We start from the raw sequence: 23,139 nt of genomic DNA, 5'->3' as shown, positions 1-23,139 counted from the left end.
TCCTCATACAGAGGGAATATCCAACGCGTTTCAAATAATTAATGAACTTGCAGTTCTATTCTTCTTCAGGGATGCTATCCCCACCTCTGCAATACAATACTTCTTCAGGGATGCTATCCCCACCTCTGCAATACAATACTTCTTCAGGGATGCTATCCCTACCTCTGCAATACAATACTTCTTCAGGAATGCTATCCCCACCTCTGCAATACAATACTTCTTCAGGAATGCTATCCCCACCTCTGCAATACAATACTTCTTCAGGGATGCTATCCCCACCTCTGCAATACAATACTTCTTCAGGGATGCTATCCCCACCTCTGCAATACAATACTTCTTCAGGGATGCTATCCCCACCTCTGCAATACAATACTTCTTCAGGGATGCTATCCCCACCTCTGCAATACAATACTTCTTCAGGGATGCTATCCCCTCCTCTGCAATACAATACTTCTTCAGGGATGCTATCCCCACCTCTGCAATACAATAGACAACACACATTTCACTTATCATACATTATTTCACAGATAGAGTCACCCCATATATATTTACAGTAGCACAACTACTGACCACATATTTGTCCATTTGGATATGGTCCCATAGGATTAGCCCACTGTATTTTACCCACATAGCCAGGGTAAGAAAGTCAGAAGTGCCACCGCAAGGAACAATTCCTGTATCTGGATCTATATGCAGGACCGCGGGAAAATTAATCATATTCCCGTGAAAAATTATAATACGGTGCTCTTATTAGAGAGAAATATATGTATTAAATAAGGCAAAAAATAAACAACAAATAGCGATGAGATGATGGTAAAGAAAGTGGTGCCAGTTACATTTATTTTACCTGCAAAAAAAAAAAAAAATGTGCATTTATTTATTTAAATTTTTAAAAAGTGAACTTATCCTTTAGCAACCACCTATTCCACTCTCATTTTTCTTTCAATGTCTCTTTTGATTTTGATTACATTCCAGTGTTATGATTAGCTAAGCAAATGGCATCAAAGTGGCGAGCAAGTTGCTGAAATAACAAATTATTCCGAAATAGCTTCCGAAAATTACAGATTGATGCAGAACAACAAATCCAAATACATGAAATGAATCCTGAAAATGAATCATTTTAACATAACGAATATGACAAATTGAAATAATTGACTCAACGAAAAAATACAAAACAATTTTTTTTTTGTGTGAACATCTCTAGTACGATTATGGACTAGACACATTTTTGTATAAAAGCTCTAAAAAGTCTTGTTTGATTGCCATATCAATGTTTTTAATTCTATGTCCAGAACAAATGGCACATTAGAATTTAATTTGTTTAAGAAATAAAATCCATCCTGCTCCTTCAAATTTTCTAATCACTAAGGTCAAAAATGTTAGTTTGAGCTGTTAACTGTTGGAAATTCCATGATCTTCCAAAAATGAATTTTTTTAACCACTTGCCGACTGCCACACGACTATTTACGTCGGCAGTCAGCCCCTCACAGGCAGAGTAACGTAGGGCTACGTCACTAGCCTGTGAGGGTTTTGGGAGCTGGCGCGCCGCCAGAGGCGCGCTCCCGCGCGGTCACGGGCCCCCCCGCGCGTGTGCCCGGTGGACCCGATGTCCGCCGGGCACTCGCGATCGTCCGTTGCAGCGGGAGAAAGGCAGGCGGCTAATGTAAACAAAGCCGCCTGTCAGTTCTCCCCTGTGTAAGAATGGTGATCAAACGGTTCTACTATGTAGGACCGTTGATCACTGTTCTTACACATCAAGCCACAGCCAATCACAGTTAGAAACACGGCCCTAGGACACACTTAACCCCTCCCTCTCCAATACAGTTAACTCCTTCACTGCCAGTGTCATTTTTACAGTAACAGTGCATATGTATAGCACTGATTACTATAGTAATGTCACTGGTAACCCCAAAAATGTCAGTCAAGGGTCCGATCTGTCCGCCGCAATGTCGCAGTCCCGCAAAAAAAATCGCAGATCGCCGCCATTACGCGTTAAAAAAAAACAACAAAAATGACAAAAATCTTTCCCTTTGTTAGTAAACGCAATAACTTTTGCGCAAACCAAACAAAATACGCTTTTTTTTTTTTTTTTTTTTACAAAAACATATGGTAAAAAAAAAATTGGCCTAAAATGTTACAAAATTTTGATTTTTACATTTTTTTGGGGAATTTCATATAAAAAAAATGTGAAAAATATTGTTATTTTTGCAAAATTGACGCTCTTTTTTTGTTTATAGCGCATGATCAAAAAATCGCACAGGTGATCAAATACCACCAAAAGAAAGCTCTGTTTGTGGGAAAAAAAGGACACCAAATTTGTTTAGGTACAGCGTCGCACGACCGCGCAATTGTCCGTTAAAGTCACGCAGTGCCGAATCGCAAAATAGGCCCTGGTCAGGAAGGGGGTAAAATCTTCCGGGGCTTAAGTGGTTAAGGAAATTGTTCTTGTCTATGGCCACTTTGAGTGTAGGATGGAATTCACCCTATTTATCCATATGCAGTTGGGGGTTGCGGAGCCGATGCTGTGCTATTGTTTTTCTGGCCAAGGACAGGGTCCCGGTTACCATAAGCTCTACGTGAAGGCCCCCAAAGGGAAGCTCAGATATCCCCAGTATAAAATACTTTTTTACATTCTAGTGTAACACAACCCTTCAGCCATTGATCTGGTGGTGCCATTATACAATGATGCTTTCTTATTTTAATTGGATATCATGTTTAGGTCAAAAGTTTGTAGATCCTACAAGGACAAAATAGGTCATCATAAAGATTGCAAAAGTTGTTTTGTATTTTCCTAAACTTACAGATCCATAGTCGCCAAAATTCAAAGTTCTAAGTCTACATAAAATAGGATTTGCTCTTATACAGTATGGCTGAAGGTTTGTAGAAAGTACGTAATATCTTCTACAATTGTTGTGGATAAGAGTATACGGCCCTTTTTAGCCAATGACACCACCAAGCTTTTAATTCACGTCCTGGTTATCTCTCGCCTCGACTATTGCAACTCCCTCCTCATTGATTACCCTTACATAGATTATCCCCCCTTCAATCCATAATGAATGCTGCTGCAAGACTTATCCACCTTACCAACCGTTCAGTGTCCTCCACCCCTCTCTGCCAATCCCTCCACTGGCTTCCATTCGGTGTCCTCCACCCCTCTCTGCCAATCCCTCTATTGACTTCCACTCACCCAACGAATAAAATTCAAAGTGCTAACAATAGTTTACAAAGCCATCCACAACTCTGCCCCCAGCTACATCACTAAACTGATCTCAAAATATCAACCAGGCCGCTCTCTTCGGTCCTCCCAAGACCTCCTGCTCTCTAGCTCCCTTGTCACCTCTTCCCATGCCTGCCTCCAGGATTTCTCCAGAGCTTCTCCCATTCTTTGGAACTCTCTACCCCAATCTGTCCGACTGTCCCCTAATCTATCCATCTTTAGACGATCCCTGAAACCCTTCTCTTTAACCACTTAAGCCCCGGAAGATTTTACCCCCATTCCGACCGGGGTTTTTTTTGCGATTTGGCACTGCGTGACTTTAATGGACAATTGCGCGGTCGTGCAACGCTGTACCTAAACTAATTTGACGTCCTTTTTTTCCCCACAAACAGAGCTTTCTTTTGGTGGTATTTGATCACCTGTGCGATTTTTACTTTTTGCGCTATAAACAAAAAAAGACCGTACATTTTGAAAAAATAACAATATTTTTCAAATTTTTATATAAGATTCCCCCCCCAAAAAAAGTAAAAATCAAAATGTTTTTTAATTTTTGGCCAATTTGTTTTCTGCTACCTATGTTTGGTAAAAAAAAAAAATCACAATCACAATTTTGATTGGTTTGCGCAAAAGTTATTGCGTTTACTAACTAAGGGAAAGATTTCTGTCATTTTTGGTGTTTTTTTTTTTTACCGCGTAATGGCGGCGATCTGCGATTTCATTTTTTTTTTTTGCGGTACTGCGACATTGCGGCGGACATATCGGACCCTTGATTGACATTTTGACACTTTTGGGGGTACCAGTGACATTTCTACAGTAATCAGTGCTATAAATATGCACTGTTACTGTAAAAATGACACTGGCAGGGAAGGGGTTAATTTTATTGGAGAGGGAGGGGTTAATGTATGCCTGGTGCTTACTGACATGTGTGGGGGGAGGTGACTGAGTGACACAAGGACAGATCGCATGTTCAGCTATGCTGAACCCTGCAATCTGACACTGCCTTTCACTTAGGAGATCCGCCCGCTTTGTTTACACAAGCGGGCGGATCTCCAGACTCGATTCCCCGACGATCGGGGAAGAGCAGCGGCGATCGCCGCTGCTCCTCCCCTGGCCCGACTCCCGCTGTGACTGAATACAGCGGGAGCGAGCCTCCGGCGGCGTGCGCGCCACCGATAGAGGGGAGAGTCTCGTGACGTAGGTCTACGTCGCCAGACGTTAACGAGCCACTTTGCCGCAGTAGCAGCACAGTGACCAGTGGTAAAGTGGTTAAGAAAGGGCCAGTCTACTGTCCTTCAGACTTTAGGAGGGGGGGGGGGGGCAGTCTGTGCCCAGTGGGGAGAAAGGAAAGGGGGAAGTGTCTGGCGACGTAGGTCTACGTCGCCAGACGATAACTAACCACTTTGCCGCAGTAGAGCTCTAGTGAGCAGTGGCAAAATGGTTAAAGAAGCCTATCCGGCTACTAACTAATAACACTGTTTCACTTGCTCCATCAGCTCATCCCCCACAGCTATTACCTTTTGTATCAATTGACCCTCCCTTTTAGATTGTAAGCTCTAACGAGCAGGGCCCTCTGATTCCTTTTGTTCCAAATTGTATTGTAACTGTAATGTCTGCCTTCATTTTGTTAAGCGCTGCGCAAACTGTTGGCGCTATAGAAATCCTGTATAATAATAATAAGAGGGTTTCATAGTCTGTATGTTCTGCTCCCAGCTGCTGGATATGTTCGGAAGCCTCCTGGATCGTCCGCTGATCGCACAGGATGCGTTCGATAAGTACCCTTTGCTTGTCTCCTTGTTTGACCAAGAGCTGGACGAAGCGAAGGCCATCTTTGACCAGCACATGATGGAAGACACGAAGCAAGGTACATTCAGCTTGGAGACCACAATGACACGTCTCTGTGCCCTATCACTTCATTTATAGCCTAGAAAATGATCTAGACTTCTAATATAAGTATAACGTTCTCCTTACTCACAGGGTATCCACAGATACACAGGAATATGCCGCTGGTGACTGGTAACCTGGACTGGGCCAAAGAACTGAGAGAGAGACTGCAAATCCCTTACAGCAACTTCCGCCACATCACACACCCGTGAGTCGTCCTTGTTTAACCCCGTTGATAGATAGGCAGCCTTGTAAATTTTGTCATGCTAGAGGAGACCTGGCGGCTGTTTTGTAGTGCACCACGTTGTTGGGTTTTATTTCATCCTGCGTGGATGCAGTCATGTTGTTCCAGCAGGCTTTCTCAGTATTTTTAACCCTTGAAATAACTTTTGGGTCCCAAGGAACTCCTACTAACAATTACTTTATCTACAGTTCATTGGTGTATTATTGTGAACATTAAGTTGGGATATAAAAATAAATAAAAGAATAGGGAATGTGGGGTACTTGTTTTTTTTTTTTTTAACCCCCTTTTTCAATCACACAGTTATATGTCCGTAATAATAATGAAAATAAATATTTGGTAAGAAAAGAAACTCAAACAGTAAAAAAAACTGTATTGTTCTCCCTGTCGTCAATGAAATGCCACCCCCCACCCACCCTTACATTATTGTTCAGTGGAAAAATGCCCCATTACAATGGTGATAAGGAAAATACTCCCTTGCTTTGGAGAAGATTGGGGAAGAGCCCCTTTGATTGGTGGTCACTGCTGGAAGGACCTACTTACATTGGTTGTCATTGGGGCACTCTCAAACTGGTAGTCAGTGGGACGAATGCTCCTTACATTGGTGGTCAGTGAGAAGATCGTTCCTTACATTGGAGGTCAGTGGAAAGAACGCTCCTTTCATTGGTGGTCAATGGGCAGAATGGCTCTTACATTAGTGGCTGGTGAGAAAAATATCTCTTACGTTGGGATCGGTAGGAAAAATGTCCCTTACGTTGGGATCAGTAGGAAAAATGTCCCTTACATTGGTAGTCAGTGGGAAGATTACTCCTTACGTTGGTGGTCAGTGGGAAGAATGGTCCTTACATTGGTGGTCAGTGGGAAGATTACTCCTTACATTGGAGGTCAGTGGGAAGAATGGTCCTTACATTGGTGGTCAGTGGGAAAAATGTCTCTCGCATTGGGATCAATAGGATGAATGCCCCTTACATTGGTGGTCAGTAGAAAGAATGTCCCTTACCTTGGTGGTCAGTGGGAAGAATGCTCCTTACATTAGTAGTCAGTAGGAAGAATGGCCTTTACATTGGTCAGTGGGAAGAGAGACCCTTACATTTGAGGTCAGTGGGAAGAAATGCCTCTTACATTGGTGGTCAGTGGGAAGAATACCCCTTACATTGGTGATCAGTGGGAAGAATACCCCTTACATTGGTGGTAAGTGGGAAGAATGCTCCTTACGCTGGTGGTCAGTAGAGATGTACCGAACTGTTCGCCGGCGGACAGTTCCCGGCGAACTTAGCATGTTCGCGTTCGCCGCTGCGGGCGAACATATGCGATGTTCGGTCCGCCCCCTATAATACATCATTGAGGCAAACTTTGACCCTGAACTTCACAGTCAGCAGGCACATTTCCAGCCAATCAGCATACCTCCCTCCCACACCCTCCCACCTCCTATAAATAAGCAAGGGCAGCATCCATCTTAGATCATTCTGAAGCAGTGTGTTAGTGAGAGCAGGGAGAGTGTTGCTGCTGCTGCTGTTAATAGCTAGGGACAGTTGTTAGTCAGTGTTCCTGGTCTTGCTAGTCAGTGTTCTTGGTCCACTACTGCTGTAAGGACAGCATCCTGACAGCACCCCAAAAAGCCCTTCTAAGGGCTGGTATTTGTGTACTATTTTTTTTATATATATATATATCTAGTGTCCCCAAAAGCCCTTTTTAGGGCTGGTAATTGAGTATTTTTTTTATATATATATATATATATATATATATATATATATATATATATATATATATATATATATATATATCTATCTATTGTACACTGCATTTGCCTGCCCGCTGTGTGTGAGAGGCCACAGACCCACCACAGACTGTACTGTGTGCACACCACACTCATTTCGGGTGGCACAGGCACAGTACCTTGCATTTTAAAAAATATATATTTTTTTTCCTCTGTCATAATTGCAGTGAGTGCTGTGTCAGGTCCACAGAGTGCACTGTACCCACTGCAGTGCACTGCCCACCACTGATATATATACGGTGGCACAGCATCTTGTTGCAAATTGAAAAAAAAAAAAATATTTTTTATTATTGCAGTTGCCTGGGCTGCCAGTGACTGTCAGGTCCACAGAGTGTACTGTGCCCACTGTAGTGCCACTGCGTGCCCACCCACCACTGATATATATACGGTGGCACAGCAGCTTGCAAAGTAAAAATATATATATTTTTTTATAATTGCAGTTGCCTGGGTGCCAGTGACTGTCAGGTCCACAGAGTGTACTGTGCCTACTGCAGTGCCACTGCCCACCCACCACTGATATATACGGTGGCAGGCATGACTTTTTTTGGATTAGTGTCTGGGGGGGTCTAAAAAGCGTACCTGTGAAGTTTCAGCTCTGTAGCATGTCCAGAACCAGAAAAAAAAGATCATATAGGTGTAAAAGGGGTTCCCACCATCCCTGCTCTACGGAAAAATTATCTTTTTTTCTGGTTCGGGACATGCTACAGAGCTGAAACTTCACAGGTACACTCTTCACAGGTACACTTTTTAGACCCCCTAGACACTAAATCACACAAAAAAGTTCTTAAAAATTGTCATTTTTGATAGAGAGCCAATTATTGGAAAAATTAAAAAAAAAGAAAAAAACTTAAAAAAAAAAAAACTTCTTTGTATTTATTGTCTGGGGGGTCTAAAAAGCGTACCTGTGAAGTTTCAGCTCTGCAGCATATCCAGAACCAGAAAAAAAGATCATATAGGTGTGAAAGGGGTTCCCACCATCCCTGCTCTACTGAAAAATGATATTTTTTTCTGGTTCTGGACATGCTACAGAGCTGAAACTTCACAGGTACACTTTTTAGACCCCCTAGACACTAAATCACACAAAAAAAGTTCTTAAAAATTGTCATTTTTGATAGAGAGCCAATTATTGGAAAACTTAAAAAAAAAACTTAAAAAAAAAAAAAAAAAAATTTCTTTGGATTTATTGTCTGGGGGGTCTAAAAAGTGTACATGTGAAGTTTCAGCTCTGTAGCATGTCCAGAACCAGAAAAAAATAGAATTATGGTTAGGGCTAGGGTTAGGGCTAGGGTTAGGGTCAGGGTTATTTTCAGTGCTTAGGGTTAGAGGGTTAGAGTTAGAGGGGTAGGGGTAGGGCTACTAACTCTAACCCTAAGTATCTCACCGTAACCCTAACCCTAGCCCCTAACACTAAACCTAACCCTAACCCTCTAACCATAACCCTAACCCTCTAACCTTAACCCTAACCCTCTAAGCCTAGCCATAAAAATAACCCTAAACCTAACCCTAGCCCTAACCCTAACCCTAGCCCTAACCCTAGCCCTAAGCCTAACCCTAGCCCTAACCCTAATTCGTATTTTTTTCTTGTTCTGGACATGCTACAGAGCTGAAACTTCACAGGTACACTTTTTAGACCCCCCAGATGCTAAATCCAAAGAAATTTTTTATTTTTATTTTTTTTAAATTTTTCCAATAATTGGCTCTCTAACAAAAAATTACAATTTTTAAGAACTTTTTTTGTGTGATTAAGTGTCTGGGGGTCTAAAAAGTGTACCTGTGAAGTTTCAGCTCTGTAGCATGTCCAGAACCAGAAAAAAAATTAGAATTAGGGTTAGGGCTAGGGTTAGGGTTATTTTTAGTGCTTAGGGTTAGACGGTTAGGGTTAGAGGCGTAGGGGTAGGGTTACTAACTCTAACCCTAAGTATCTCACCGTAACCCTAACCCTAGCCCCTAACACTAAACCTAACCCTAACCCTTAAAGCCCAGTTCCTGTCCCATTTTGGTCGGTTCTGGTCTGTTTGCGGTTGTTTGCGGTGCGTTAAACGGGGAGTTTGGTCTGTCACTGTGAAGCGGGCGTAACCCTTGCACTACCTGATCGATACAACATCATACCTGATCGTATACACACACTGGATGTTTTAAAGAATGTTATTCCAAACAATTTAGGAATGTTAGGTGATTTATGCCCTTTATGGAATAAAACCCGACTCTGCGTCAACTACGTAATTTTCCATGGGAGTTTTGCCATGGATCCCCCTCCGGCATGCCACAGTCCAGGTGTTTGTCCCCTTGAAACAACTTTTCCATTACTATTGTGGCCAGAAAGAGTCCCTGTGGGTTTTAAAATTCGCCTGCCTATTAAAGTCTATGGCGGTTCGCAATGTTCGCCGGTTCGCGGACATTCGCCGATGTTCGCGTTCGCCGTTCGCGAACGGCAAATTTTATGTTCGCGACATCACTAGTGGTCAGTGGGAAAAATGCCCCTTACTTTGGTGGTCAGTGGGAAGAATGCTCCTTACATTGATGGTAAGCCAATATCTGCAACTAAAAATACATAGATGTACAGTCTGCTGGGCCAGAGACCAGAGCCATTTTGCTCAACCTTTTAGTGCCCTGGTGTCCAACCTGTGGCTCAGGGGCCACACACGGCCCTTTGGCACCTACTGTGAAGCCCTAGGTGCCCCTGCAGACAGTAGTCTATGTTATCCTTACCAGTGGGCTCCTGTGCTCTTGGAATGCGAGAGCTAAGCCTAGCTAGGCCTTTGTAAAAGAGGGTTGGCAATCTACTTAAACCTGTGCTTAACAGTTCAGTAACTATATACAGTCTTTGAATTGAATCTTGTGCCAGTAACGTTGGGGCCCTTGAAGACGTTGGCACTCATAAAGATGTAAAGTATTTCTGCACGTAACATAACAGTTTGCCTCCAGGCACACTAGATCCTGTAGTTTCTTTTGTCTGCAAAGGTATTGGCACCAATCCTAGCCCAAACGACATCTTCCATCTTTTACTGTTACTTGCTTGAAAGAGTCAGGCGCTCTCAAAAAAGCTCCATCTTGTGACAAGAAAAGGGAAATGCATTCAGAAAATGTTAACAATAAAAATGCATTACTAGGCCTGCCTAGTCCAGTAACAGCGATTCTGGTTACATGTATGTTGTCTCCTGACTTGCTATATATATAAATGGGAATTTTGTTTTTGCAGGTGCATGGAGTCAGGTGAAGGGAAAAGAATGAAGATGAAGTATGAGGAGATGATGGCTCTGCTTGACAAGTAAGATCCTCATTTATATTGTCAGTATTTTGGCATAAGTTTCTTAAAACGGAACTTCAGCTTAAAAAATAAATTTGCAATACAACCTTCTTCCATTCCTGCTCGCAATTTTTTTAAAATACACATTTAGCTGCCCGTGCGAAGGTCAGTGTACAATCTCTGCATACTCTTGTGCTGGGATAAATTAATTATTTTCGGCATCTGTGTGAGATACATAAACACCAGGTTTGGGTCCTGGAGGAGCAGCGACTCCAGTTTCAGCGTCATCATGTGGAGCACGGGGCAGCCTGCAGTGAACCATACCGCATGCGTGCACTGGACCAGTGCCTGGCAACAAGGGCTGGCTGGCAACTTTCGGCCCAGGAAGCAAGTACAAACCAGAGGCCCATGGTGGAGCAACTCGGCCCTCCTCCCACTCTCCCTCTTCCCGGCCTCCTCCTAAACCCCAGTCCAGAGTGATGCTCCACTCCAGGTTACTCTCTACTCACCAACCGAATCCGGGTTCCCGACCTGGCCAGCAGGGGGGGGGGGGGTTGGGGGAAGCTGGGACAGCTTGGTTGGGGCTGGCTGCCTGGGGGAGGAGAGTTTCCAGTGGGGCATTAATCTGACCTCTGCTAAGACACAGTTTCCACCATCCATGCTGGGGGGGGGGGGGGGGGGGAGGCCTCTGTCCTTGTCTTCAAACCACACAGTAGGTCAGCGGCAGGGACTTTTTACTTCTCTTCACCAGGATTCTTTTGGGCATGTCTTTGGCAGAAGCAGTGCAGCCTTTTCTATGAGGCATCAGAACAACCCAGGGGGGCAATTGCCCCCCCCCTGGCCTAGTCCTCCCCTGCCTGGCAACCAAGAGAACCACAGCTTCATGTCTGCTCTGATAGCAACTGCAGTCACACCATGCTTCCATTCTCCACCCCAGCTGATGCAGAAAGCACACCATGCATGCTTGACCACCTCCCAGCTGTTAGAAAGCAACCAAACAATGGGCCACGAGTGCACAGTGCACACTCCATGCCAACCATGTGCAGCTGTAGCAAAGGGACTTTTAACATTTGTTGCAACCTTTTCATCTCAGATCCATTTATTAGGTTTTTATTGCTTTCCCTAGAGAGGCCCTTGTTAAAGGCCCCTTTAACTGTGGGTGTCCGTTTCATTCTGGGACACTGTATTGTGGTGGAATGAAGGTGCCTGGGAGAGACCTGAACAATGCGGGACTGTCACGGGCAGTCCGTGACACGTGGTCACCCTATTTACAATATGTCGGGCAGAGGTGTAACTAGAACCTTCAGGTCCCTGGTGCAAGAAACCACGAAGGGCCCCCCCCGGACCCCTGGTCGGGGCCCTTCCCTTCAAGCCTGGGGCTCTTCCCACTGATCCTGGGGTCCTTTACTCTCACTGCGGGGCCCTTTATTACGGTCCAGCAGCGGGACCTTTCACAAGTTCTGCAGTGGGCCCCCTTCCTGCCATCTTGGGGCCTCCCCACAGTGGTAGAATGCCAGGGCCCGGTCACAAGTGTGACCTTTGTGATCCTGGAAGTTCACCCACTGGTGTCAGTAGTTTTTATTTTTTGGTATTTTAATTGTATTATTGTTTATCATTTTATTTTATTTTTTTACAATGTCACTGACTATGACTCTGTCCATTCAGAAAAGGAAGGAGCTGGTAAATTACATATTTACCGACCCCTTCCTGGTTCACTATTGTGACACATCCCCTGCAGCAGCTGGCAGGAGAGGGGAGGGAGCACAGTGGGGGGGACCAGGGGAGCACACAGGGGCCCAGAGACAGCAGAACACAAGTGATCTGGATAGGAGGAGTGGCGAGGGCAGCCTACAGAGGAACCAATCTCCTCCATTTTCCTCCTGCAGCTACAGGAGGAAAAAGGAGGACAGTGATTTTTCTACATGCTGCCCCCGCCGCCCCTCCTATCCAGGTGTACAGGGGAGCCGCACAGGCCCCCAGGAGCATGGAGATTGGTTGCAATTGCAACCCCTGCAACCCCTGTAGTTACACCCCTGATGTCGGGTTTCAGTTTGTTCATCAGGAACCGGTAGTATGATCAGCTTCCCGGAGATGAGAGGTTCCTGTTTCTTGATGCCTTGGCTCGACATTTGTTCCTTGCAGAAACTTCGGGAGCTCTGGTAAACATATCGGTGTACACCGCGCCGGCGCGCACCAGAGTCTCTGCGCTCTTTTCCAGCATGGGAGCACAAAGAGCAGTTATCAGCTTTAATTGGAAGGCTACAAAGGCCCTCAGTGTCCTCCTGAGACTCGTGTGAAGTCAAAGGCTTGAAATAAGAGCATCTTGTTAATTGGGCAGTGAGCAGGGGGATGAAAATTTTTTAATTACCTCTCCAGATCAATGATCAGGCGCAGAATTCCGATAGCCTTCATCTGCGGGGCCAGTCTGTAAACTTCAGATTATTCTCCGGGATGACGGCTGCTGGGGCTAGTAAACTGGAGTCTGTCACGTCTGAACATTGGCAGGAGCTTAATTAATACTCTGTGCTCTATACAGTAAGAAAGAATGCTGGATATTCTGCAGAGGGGGTATTTGTGTGAATTAGTGTGTGCACTATTCTTAGTGCATGGATCATCTGTGCAATCACCAATAGTTCCAGTACCGGATATACTGTGTTTGGGTCTATTCTGACCAAGCTCATCATTGTGTCAGCTGCTGCTAGCAGTGCATTGTGAACACTGGGAAAGTTCAACGCAATACTCTGTGTCTGTGCCCCTCCCACAATGGTGAGATTTCCACCTGTAGTTTGTGTCTCTGCCCCTCCCACAATGCTGAGATTTCCTGCAGTAGTTTGTGTCTGTGCCCCTCCCACAATGATGAGATTTCCTGCAGTAATTTGTGTCTCTGCCCCTCCCACATTGGTTGCAATTTCGCTGCAGTAGTTTGTGTCTCTGCTTCTTCCACAATAGTGAGATTTCTCTGCAGTAATTTGTGTCTCTGCCTCTCCCACATTGGTGAGATTTCCTGCAGTAGTTTGTGTCTGTGCCCCTCCCACAATAGTGAGATTTCTCTGCAGTGGTTTGTGTCTCTGCCCCTCCCACAATGGTGGAATTTTATGCAATAGTTTGTGTCTCTGCTCCCCCCACAATTGGGAGATTTCTCTGCAGTAGTTTGTGTATCTGCCCCTCCCACAATGGTGAGATATCTCTGCAGTAGTTTGTGTCTCTGCCCCTCCGAGTCCCACAATGGAGAGGTTCCCTGCAGTAGTTTGTGTCTGTGCCCCTCCCACAATGGTGAGATTTCCTGCAGTAGATTGTGTATCTGCCCCTCCCACGATGGTGAGATTTCCCTGCAGTAGTTTGTGTCTCTGCCCCTCCCAGAATGGTGAGATATCCTGCAGTAGTTTGTGTCTGTGCCCCTCCCACAATGGTGAAATTTCCTGCAGTAGTTTGTGTCTCTGCCCCTCCCACAATGGTGAGATATCCTGCACTAGTTTGTGTCTCTGCCCCTCCCACAATGGTGAGATATCCTGCAGTAGTTTGTGTCTGTGCCCCTCCCACAATGGTGAGATTTCCTGCAGTAGTTTGTGTCTCTGCCCCTCCCACAATGGAGAGATTTCCTGCAGTAGTTTGTGTCTCTGCCCCTCCCACAATGGTGAGATATCCTGCACTAGTTTGTGTCTGTGCCCCTCCCACAATGGTGAGATTTCCTGCAGTAGTTTGTGTCTGTGCCCCTCCCACAATGGTGAGATTTCCTGCAGTAGTTTGTGTCTATGCCCCTCCCACTTGGCCATATTAAATTATTAACAGGAATCCATTGGGGAGTCTGAAATAATTCTTTAGCTCTGTAATTGTAGTAAGATAGAACCCGGTATGGGGGTTGAGCGTTTCTCACTATATTCAGTATAAAATGAGTGAATTGTCCTGATATCTTTATTCCTCCTCCAGGTACACAGAGAAGCTGTACGCAGAATGGTGTCAGACCGTTTCAGAGAAGTCCCAGTACAATCTCATGCGCCCTCTCGTCACGCGGGATGAGCACCTCAAACTAATCAGCGTCAACTTCGACCCCCAGGTAGGGTGATGAGAATGGTACCCCGAAATGTATGGACCAGGGTTTGAAGAATTTGCTCTGAATCTTGGAGCCAGCTAATAAAGTTAGGATTAAGATTTTTTTTTTTTAACTAACAAATCGTACGGGAAGAAGATGTAACGTGTTTCCGAAGGTGAACTTATGCTTTAACCCTTTCATAGCCAGAGCCGTTTTGTGGGGGTTTTTTTTGCACACATTTAAAAAAATAATTTTAGGCCTGAAGATTACATAAAACCCCCAAACATGATATATTTTCTGAAAGCAGACACCCTAGAGCAGGGATGTCAAACTCCATTTTATTGAGGGCGGCACAAGCTTTATGGTTGTCCTCAAAGGGCTGGTTGTACCTGTAAGACTATATACATTTATGCAGGGCTTTTTTTCTCAGACAATAGGTGCAGGAACCTAACCAGGCCCCCCCCACCACTGAACTGCATCAAACTATGGGTGTGGCTAAATTGCACATTGGGAGGATCTTAAAGGGGCTATACATACCAGGAGTGTGAAATGTAGGAAGCTCAGAATTGCACTATGTAGAGAGTGCAGAGTCCAGGGGTGCGCTACATAGAGAGTGCAGTGTTTAGGAGTGCGTTGTATACAGAGTGCAGAGTTCAGGAGTGCGCTGTGTACAGAGTGCAGTGTTCAGGAGTGCGCTGTGTACAGAGTGCAGTGTTCAGGAGTGCGCTGTGTACAGAGTGCAGTGTTCAGGAGTGCGCTGTGTACAGAGTGCAGTGTTCAGGAGTGCGCTGTGTACAGAGTGCAGAGTTCAGGAATGCGCTGCGTACAGAGTGCAGAGTTCAGGAATGCGCTGCGTACAGAGTGCAGAGTCCAGGGGTGCTCTGCGTACAGAGTGCAGTGTTCAGGAGTGCGCTGTGTACAGAGTGCAGTGTTCAGAAGTGCGCTATGTACAGAGTGCAAAGTCCAGGGGTGCGCTGCGTACAGAGTGCAGTGTTCAGGAGTGTGCTGTGTACAGAGTGCAGAGTTCCGTAATGCGCTGCGTGCAGAGTTCAGGAGTGCACTGAATACAGAGTGCATAGTTCAGGAGTGCACTGCATACAGAGTGCAGAGTCCAGGGGTGCGTTGACTACAGAATGCAGAGTTCAGGAGTGTGCTGTGTACAGAGTGGAGTGTTCAGGAGTGCGCTGTGTACAGAGTGCATTGTTCAGTAGTGCGCTGTGTACAGAGTGCAGAATTCAGGAATGTGCTGCGTACAGAGTGCAGAGTTCAGGAATGTGCTGCGTACAGAGTGCAGAGTTCAGGAATGTGCTGCGTAGAGTGCAGTGTCCAGGAGTGCGCTGTATACAGAGTGCAGTGTTCAGGAGTGCGCTGTGTACAGAGTGCAGTGTTCAGAAGTGCGCTATGTACAGAGTGCAGTGTTCAGAAGTGCGCTATGTACAGAGTGCAGTGTTCAGAAGTGCGCTATGTACAGAGTGCAGAGTCCAGGGGTGCGCTGCGTACAGAGTGCAGAGTTCAGGAATGTGCTGTGTACATAGTGCAGAATCCAGGGGTGCGCTGCGTACAGAGTGCAGTGTTCAGGAGTGTGCTGTGTACAGAGTGCAGAGTTCCGTAATGCGCTGCATGCAGAGTTCAGGAGTGCACTGAATACAGAGTGTGGAGTTCAGGAGTGCGCTGAGTACAGAGTGCAGAGTTCAGGAATGTGCTGCGTACAGAGTGCAGAGTTCAGGAATGTGCTGCGTACAGAGTGCAGAGTTCAGGAATGTGCTGCGTAGAGTGCAGTGTCCAGGAGTGCGCTGTATACAGAGTGCAGTGTTCAGGAGTGCGCTGTGTACAGAGTGCAGTGTTCAGAAGTGCGCTATGTACAGAGTGCAGTGTTCAGAAGTGCGCTGCGTACAGAGTGCAGAGTCCAGGGGTGCGCTGCGTACAGAGTGCAGTGTTCAGGAGTGCGCTGTGTACAGAGTGCAGAGTTCAGGAATGTGCTGTGTACATAGTGCAGTGTCCAGGAGTGCGCTGTATACAGAGTGCAGTGTTCAGGAGTGCGCTGTGTACAGAGTGCAGTGTTCAGAAGTGCGCTATGTACAGAGTGCAGAATCCAGGGGTGCGCTGCGTACAGAGTGCAGTGTTCAGGAGTGTGCTGTGTACAGAGTGCAGAGTTCCGTAATGCGCTGCGTGCAGAGTTCAGGAGTGCACTGAATACAGAGTGCATAGTTCAGAAGTGCACTGCGTACAGAGTGCAGAGTCCAGGGTTGCGTTGCCTACAGAATGCAGAGTTCAGGAGTGCGCTGTGTACAGAGTGCAGTGTTCAGAAGTGCGCTATGTACAGAGTGCAGAGTCCAGGGGTGCGCTGCGTACAGAGTGCAGTGTTCAGGAGTGCGCTGTGTACAGAGTGCAGAGTCCAGGGGTGCGCTGCGTACAGAGTGCAGTGTTCAGGAGTACGCTGCGTACAGAGTGCAGTGTTCAGGAGTATGCTGCCTACAGAATACAGAGTTCAGGAGTGTACTGTGTACAGAGTGCAGTGTTCAGGAGTGCGCTGTGTACAGATTGCAGAGTTCAGGAGTGCGCTGAGTACAGAGTGTGGAGTTCAGGAGTGCGCTGAGTACAGAGTGCAGAGTTCAGGAGTGCTCTGAGTACAGAGTGCAGAGTTCAGGAGTGCTCTGAGTACAGAGTGCAGAGTTCAGGAGTTCTCTGAGTACAGAGTGCAGAGTTCAGGAGTGCGCTGAGTACAGAGTGCAGAGTTCAGGAGTGCGCTGCCTAGAGAGTGCAGAGTTCAGGAATGCGCTGCCTAGAGAGTGCAGAGTTCAGGAATGCGCTGCGTACAGAGTGCAGAGTTCAAGAGTGCGCTGCGTACAGAGTTCAGGAATGCGCTGCCTAGAGAGTGCAGAGTTCAGAAGTGCGCTATGTACAGAGTGCAGTGTTCAGAAGTGCGCTGCGTACAGAGTGCAGAGTCCAGGGGTGCGCTGCGTACAGAGTGCAGTGTTCAGGAGTGCGCTGTGTACAGAGTGCAGAGTTCAGGAATGTGCTGTGTACATAGTGCAGTGTCCAGGAGTGGGCTGTATACAGAGTGCAGTGTTCAGGAGTGCGCTGTGTACAGAGTGCAGTGTTCAGAAGTGCGCTATGTACAGAGTGCAGAATCCAGGGGTGCGCTGCGTACAGAGTGCAGTGTTCAGGAGTGTGCTGCGTACAGAGTTCAGGAATGCGCTGCCTAGAGAGTGCAGAGTTCAGGAATGCGCTGCGTACAAAGTGCAGAGTTCAGGAGTGCGCTGCGTACAGAGTGCAGAGTTCAGGAGTGCGCTGCTTACAGAGTGCAGAGTTCAGGAATGCACTGTGTACAGAGTGCAGAGTTCAGGGGAGACTGAGAAAATGCTTCCTCCTGCCTGCAGCAGATTGATGACATCTTCTCAGCCTAGACACAGTCACAAGCTTTTTATCGATAAAAGGTAGAACTTTTCTGCACAATAATGTTGCTGTATATTGTGACATGTCAGGAATTTATTTATGCAGACTTTTATGGGTAATGGGGGGTCCACTTTAAGCTTCCCTTGGCCTAAAATGTCCAATCACAGAAAATGTCAAACTACAGATCTGCCAATTAGAAGCAAGGAGCAGCAGAGAGTTCCATGATAATAGGTTATTTCCCGCAAACCCTTACATGGTAATTTGTGAGTGTTACTTGTGGTTTTTATGGGTTTATTAGGCGTGTGATGGTTTACTGGTTCTGATATTGATTTTACACTTGTCCGTGTTTTACAGTCTAACTATAAATTTAAATATAGGCTCTTTTTATGTTCTTGGTTCACTAATTTGTTGTAAGGTCACTCGGTGTATAATAATGTGGTTCTCAGGTGTAAGGGCAAACATAATACATTTCCTCTGATTAATCCTGTGCTGAGAATTTTCTAGGAGGCCTCTGGCTTAAAAAAAAAAAGGTCTATAAGTCCCTGTTCACACATATGCGATGTGGGAACCCTGCAAATCCACTGCGGGTTCCTGCATCGCATTCAACTCGCAGGCAGTTCACATTGCCATATGCGAATCCCTAGGGGTGTCCATACAAAGTTAACAACACCCCCAGATCAGTTTGTATATCACAGTGTGAACTGTCAGTTCAGACATGAATCAGATCGCATAGGTGTGAACACCCCATGTTCTCCATCATTGGTGTCAGTGGCAGGAATAATGCCCCATAATTGGTATCATTGGGAGTAATAGTGCCCCATCATTGCTATCAGTGGAAAGAATATTACCCCATCATTGGTGTCAGTGGGAGGAATAGTGCCCCATCATTGGTATCAGTGGGAGGAATAGTGCCCCATCATTGGTATCAGTGGGAGGAATAGTGCCCCATCATTGGTGTCAGTGGGAGGAATAGTGCCCCATCATTGGTATCAGTGGGAGGAATAGTGCCTTATCATTGCTATCAGTGGAAGGAATATTAAACCATCATTGGTGTCAGTGGGAGGAATAGTGGCCCATCATTGGTGTCAGTGGGAGGAATAGTGCCCCATCATTGGTATCAGTGGGAGGAATAGTGGCCCATCAATGGTGTCAGTGGGAGGAATAGTGGCCCATCATTGGTATTAGTGGGAGGAATAGTGCCCCATCATTGGTATCAGTGGAAGTAATAGTGCCCCATCATTGGTATCAGTGGAAGTAATAGTGCCCCATCATTGGTGTCAGTGGGAGGAATAGTGCCCCATCATTGGTGTCAGTGGGAGGAATAGTGCCCCATCATTGGTGTCAGTGGGAGGAATAGTGCCCCATCATTGGTATCAGTGGAAGGAATAGTGCCCCATCATTGGTGTCAGTGGGAGGAATAGTGGCCCATCATTGGTGTCAGTGGGAGGAATAGTGCCCCATCATTGGTATCAGAGGAAGGAATAGTGCCCCATCATTGGTATCAGTGGGAGGAATAGTGCCCCGTCATCATTGGTATCAGTGGGAGGAATAGTGCCCCATCATTGGCGTCAGTGGGAGGAATAGTGCCCCGTCATCATTGGTATCAGTGGGAGGAATAGTGCCCCGTCATCATTGGTGTCAGTGGGAGGAATAGTGCCCCGTCATCATTGGTATCAGTGGGAGGAATAGTGCCCCATCATTGGTGTCAGTGGGAGGAATAGTGCCCCATCATTGGTGTCAGTGGGAGGAATAGTGGCCCATCATTGGTATCAGTGGGAGGAATAGTGCCCCATCATTGGTGTCAGTGGGAGGAATAGTAGCCCATCATTGGTGTCAGTGGGAGGAATAGTGCCCCATCATTGGTGTCAGTGGGAGGAATAGTGCCCCATCATTGGTGTCAGTGGGAGGAATAGTGCCCCATCATTGGCGTCAGTGGGAGGAATAGTGCACCATCATTGGTATCATAGGGAGGAATAGTGCCCCATCATTGGTGTCAGTGGGAGGAATAGTACCCAATCATTGGTATCAGTAGGAAGAATAGTGCCCCATCATTGGTATCAGTGGGAGGAATAGTGCCCCATCATTGGTATCATAGGGAGGAATAGTGCCCCATCATTGGTGTCAGTGGAAGGAATGGTGTCCCATCATTTGTATCAGTAGGAAGAATAGTGCCCCATCATTGGTATCAGTGGGAGGAATGGTGCCCCATCATTGGTATCAGTGGGAGGAATAGTGCCCCATCATTGGTGTCAGTGGGAGGAATAGTGCCCCATCATTGGTATCATAGGGAGGAATAGTGCCCCATCATTGGTGTCAGTGGAAGGAATGGTGTCCCATCATTTGTATCAGTAGGAAGAATAGTGCCCCATCATTGGTATCAGTGGGAGGAATGGTGCCCCATCATTGGTGTCAGTGGGAGGAATAGCGCCCCATCATTGGTATCATAGGGAGGAATAGTGCCCCATCATTGGTGTCAGTAGGAGGAATAGTGCCCCATCATTGGTGTCCGTGAGTGGAATAGTATTCATTATTGGTGTCAGTGAGAGGAAGAGTGTCCCATCATTGTTGTCAGTGGGAGGAATAGTGTCTCATCATTGGTATCAGTGGAAGAAATAGTGCCCCATCATTGGTATCAGTGGGAGGAATAGTGCCCTATCATTGGTGTCAGTGGGAGGAATAGTGGCCCATCATTGGTATCAGTGGGTTGAATAGTGCCTCATCATTGGTGTCAGTGGGAGGAATAGTGCCCCATCATTGGTGTCAGTGGGAGGAATAGTGCCTCATCATTGGTGTCAGTGGGAGGAATAGTGCCCCATCATTGGTGTCCGTGAGTGGAATAGTATTCATTATTGGTGTCAGTGGGAGGAATAGTGTCCCATCATTGGTGTTAGTATAAGGAAGAGTGTCCCATCATTGGTATCAGTGGGAGAAATAGTTCCCTATCGTTGTGTCAGTGGGAGGAAGAGTGCCCCATCATTGATATAAATGGGAGAAAAGTTCCCTATTGTCTGTCAGTGGGAGGAAGAGTGCCCCGTCATTATTGTCAGTGGGAGGAATAGTGCCCCATCATTGGCGTCAGTGGGAGGAATAGTGCCCCATCATTGGCGTCAGTGGGAGTGCCCCATAATTGGTGTCAGTGGGAGGAATAGTTCCCTATCGTTGTGTCATTGGGAGGAAGAATGCCCCATCATTGGTGTCAGTGGCAAGAATTATTGAAATAGTGCCCCAAGGGCTGCATGAAGGCAAGCAAAGGGCCGCAGTCTGCAGTTTGGAGACCACTGTTCAAAGTGTTAGCAATAGAATCCTAGGAAATTGGAGCTGCCTGCTAACTCCCCTATAAAAACCATGACCGTATGAAACCCGTTGATCCATTCCTCATCCTCACAACAGTCCAATAAAATTTGAACAAAGTTTCTAATCCCCCCCCCTCCCCCCCCAAACCCAATCAAAGCAAAAAATGTTTTGGCTCTACATTAACTCTAATAAAAAAAGTGTCTGGATTTTTCACATTTTAAGATCGTCACATAATTTTAATATGAGATAAGATTTGCCCCTCACTCCTTCGATATCCTCAAAAGTTTCTGAAATTTTCCCTCCATATACGAGTTTAAAGTCTGCAAATGCTTCATTAATTAGATCCGTTCAGGCGGCATAGGTGAGATTGACAATTTACACTTAATGGCGGATAATTTTCTGGCGTAAAATGAAATGGGACAATAAAACGGTCTGCTGTGTTCATAACGTTGTTTATGATTCCTGAGAGATGCGATTGTGCTGGGCGGGCTTGATGTACAATTTATATACGATAATTACCCTACTCTATTAATTTCATATTTAATGGGGAGAACTGAGCTAAAAGCATAAAATGCAGGAAACAGTGATTGTACAGAATAATTTCCGGAAAGTTCCAACTCCAGCCACAGAAACACAAGACGCCAAAACAGAGACGGAGGTTCGTGGTAAAGCTTGGAGTCATATACTGGAAGGCTGAAGGGACAGGCCATCTAAAAAAAAAATTGCTTACTCCAACATTGTGTTGGGATTGTATTCTAAGGTTGCCATTGGTCCCCGTGTTAAGGGATTTGCTCCCGGTAAATATACACTATATTATCAAAAGTATTGGGACGCCTGCCTTTACACGCACATGAACTTTAATGGCATCCCAGTCTTAGTCCGTAGGGTTAAGTATTGAGTTGGCCCACTCTTTGCAGCTATAACAGCTTCAACTCTTCTGGGAAGGCCGTCCACAAGGTTTAGGAGTGTGTCTATGGGAATGTTTAACCATTCTTCCAGAAGCGCATTTATGAGGTCAGGCACAGATGTTGGACAAGAAGGCCTGGCTCGCAGTCTCCACTCTATTTCATCCCGAAGGTGTTCTATTGGGTTTAGGTCAGGCCAGTCAAGTTCCTCCACCCCAAACTCGCTCATCCATGTCTCTATGGTAGGGATCGACCGATATCGTTTTTTATTGCCTATACCGATATTTTGGTCATCGCTTATCGGTATTGGCCGATATGGGCCGATATTTTCGTACATTTAAAAAAAAATTATTTTATTTTTTTTACTTGACAGGTACTCTTGTGGAGGCATCTGGGGGTCTAAAAGACCCCAAACCCCTCCTCTGCACTTAAAAGCATTAAAAATGCTAGGTTTGGCTGTTTTGAATGCTGTAATTTTTTTTAACCTGGTGCCGAGTAAACGGAAGTGATGTCATGACATCACTTGCGGGTTTTTTCATGGCGACCCATTCAGAGCCAAATGCGGCTTTGATCGGGCCTTCGGCGGCCATGCAGGCTGGTTGCCCGGGTCTCCTGGTGGGACAGGAGACCTGGGCGAGCCGCGGAAGGCGGCGGAAGAGGGGGGCATCCCCTCCCGCTCCTTGTAATGACAGCCGAGTGGCTTCTCAGCCACATCAGTTGTCATTACAGGACAGCCAACCGTCGGCTATAGACACTGGTAACGGGGTGATGGCTCTAGCTGCAGGCATCACTCTGGTACAAGCACTTTCCGAAATATCGGTAATATCGGTAACCTCCGGGGCCTATTCCGATAAATCGGGGAAAGTGCATATCGGCCCTTGATATATCGGCTTTGCCGATAATCCGTCGATCCCTACTTTATGGACTTTGCTTTGTGCACTGGTCCAAATAATTTGGTGGAGGGGGGATCATAGTGTGGGGTTGTTTTTCATGGGTTGGGCTTGGCTCCTTAGTTCCAGTCATGGGAACTCTTAAGGCGTCAGAATACCAAGACATTTTGGCCAATTTCTTTTTCCCAACTTTGTGGGAACAGTTTGGGGATGGCCCCTTCCTGTTCCAACATGACTGCTCACCAGTACACAAACCAAGGT

General features: G+C 46.1%; 1 protein-coding gene across 1 annotated transcript in view; it reads left to right on the top strand.

Annotated features, from left to right (window-relative positions):
• DNAH9 (dynein axonemal heavy chain 9) overlaps window positions 1–23,139 on the top strand; it is a 346,411-nt gene that overhangs the window by 54,456 nt on the left and 268,816 nt on the right. The window contains exons 9-12 of the mRNA XM_082272319.1: window positions 4,928–5,078; window positions 5,192–5,306; window positions 10,316–10,384; window positions 14,291–14,417. Of these exons, the coding sequence (XP_082128445.1) occupies window positions 4,928–5,078; window positions 5,192–5,306; window positions 10,316–10,384; window positions 14,291–14,417 (462 nt within the window). The remainder of the gene's footprint in view (window positions 1–4,927; window positions 5,079–5,191; window positions 5,307–10,315; window positions 10,385–14,290; window positions 14,418–23,139) is intronic.

The sequence above is a fragment of the Pelophylax lessonae genome (genome assembly GCF_965119305.1).
Source record: "Pelophylax lessonae genome assembly, chromosome: 11".
Lineage (NCBI taxonomy): Eukaryota > Metazoa > Chordata > Amphibia > Anura > Ranidae > Pelophylax > Pelophylax lessonae.
Note: the sequence above shows the minus strand (reverse complement) of the source record. Positions and strands in the feature narration are given on the sequence as shown.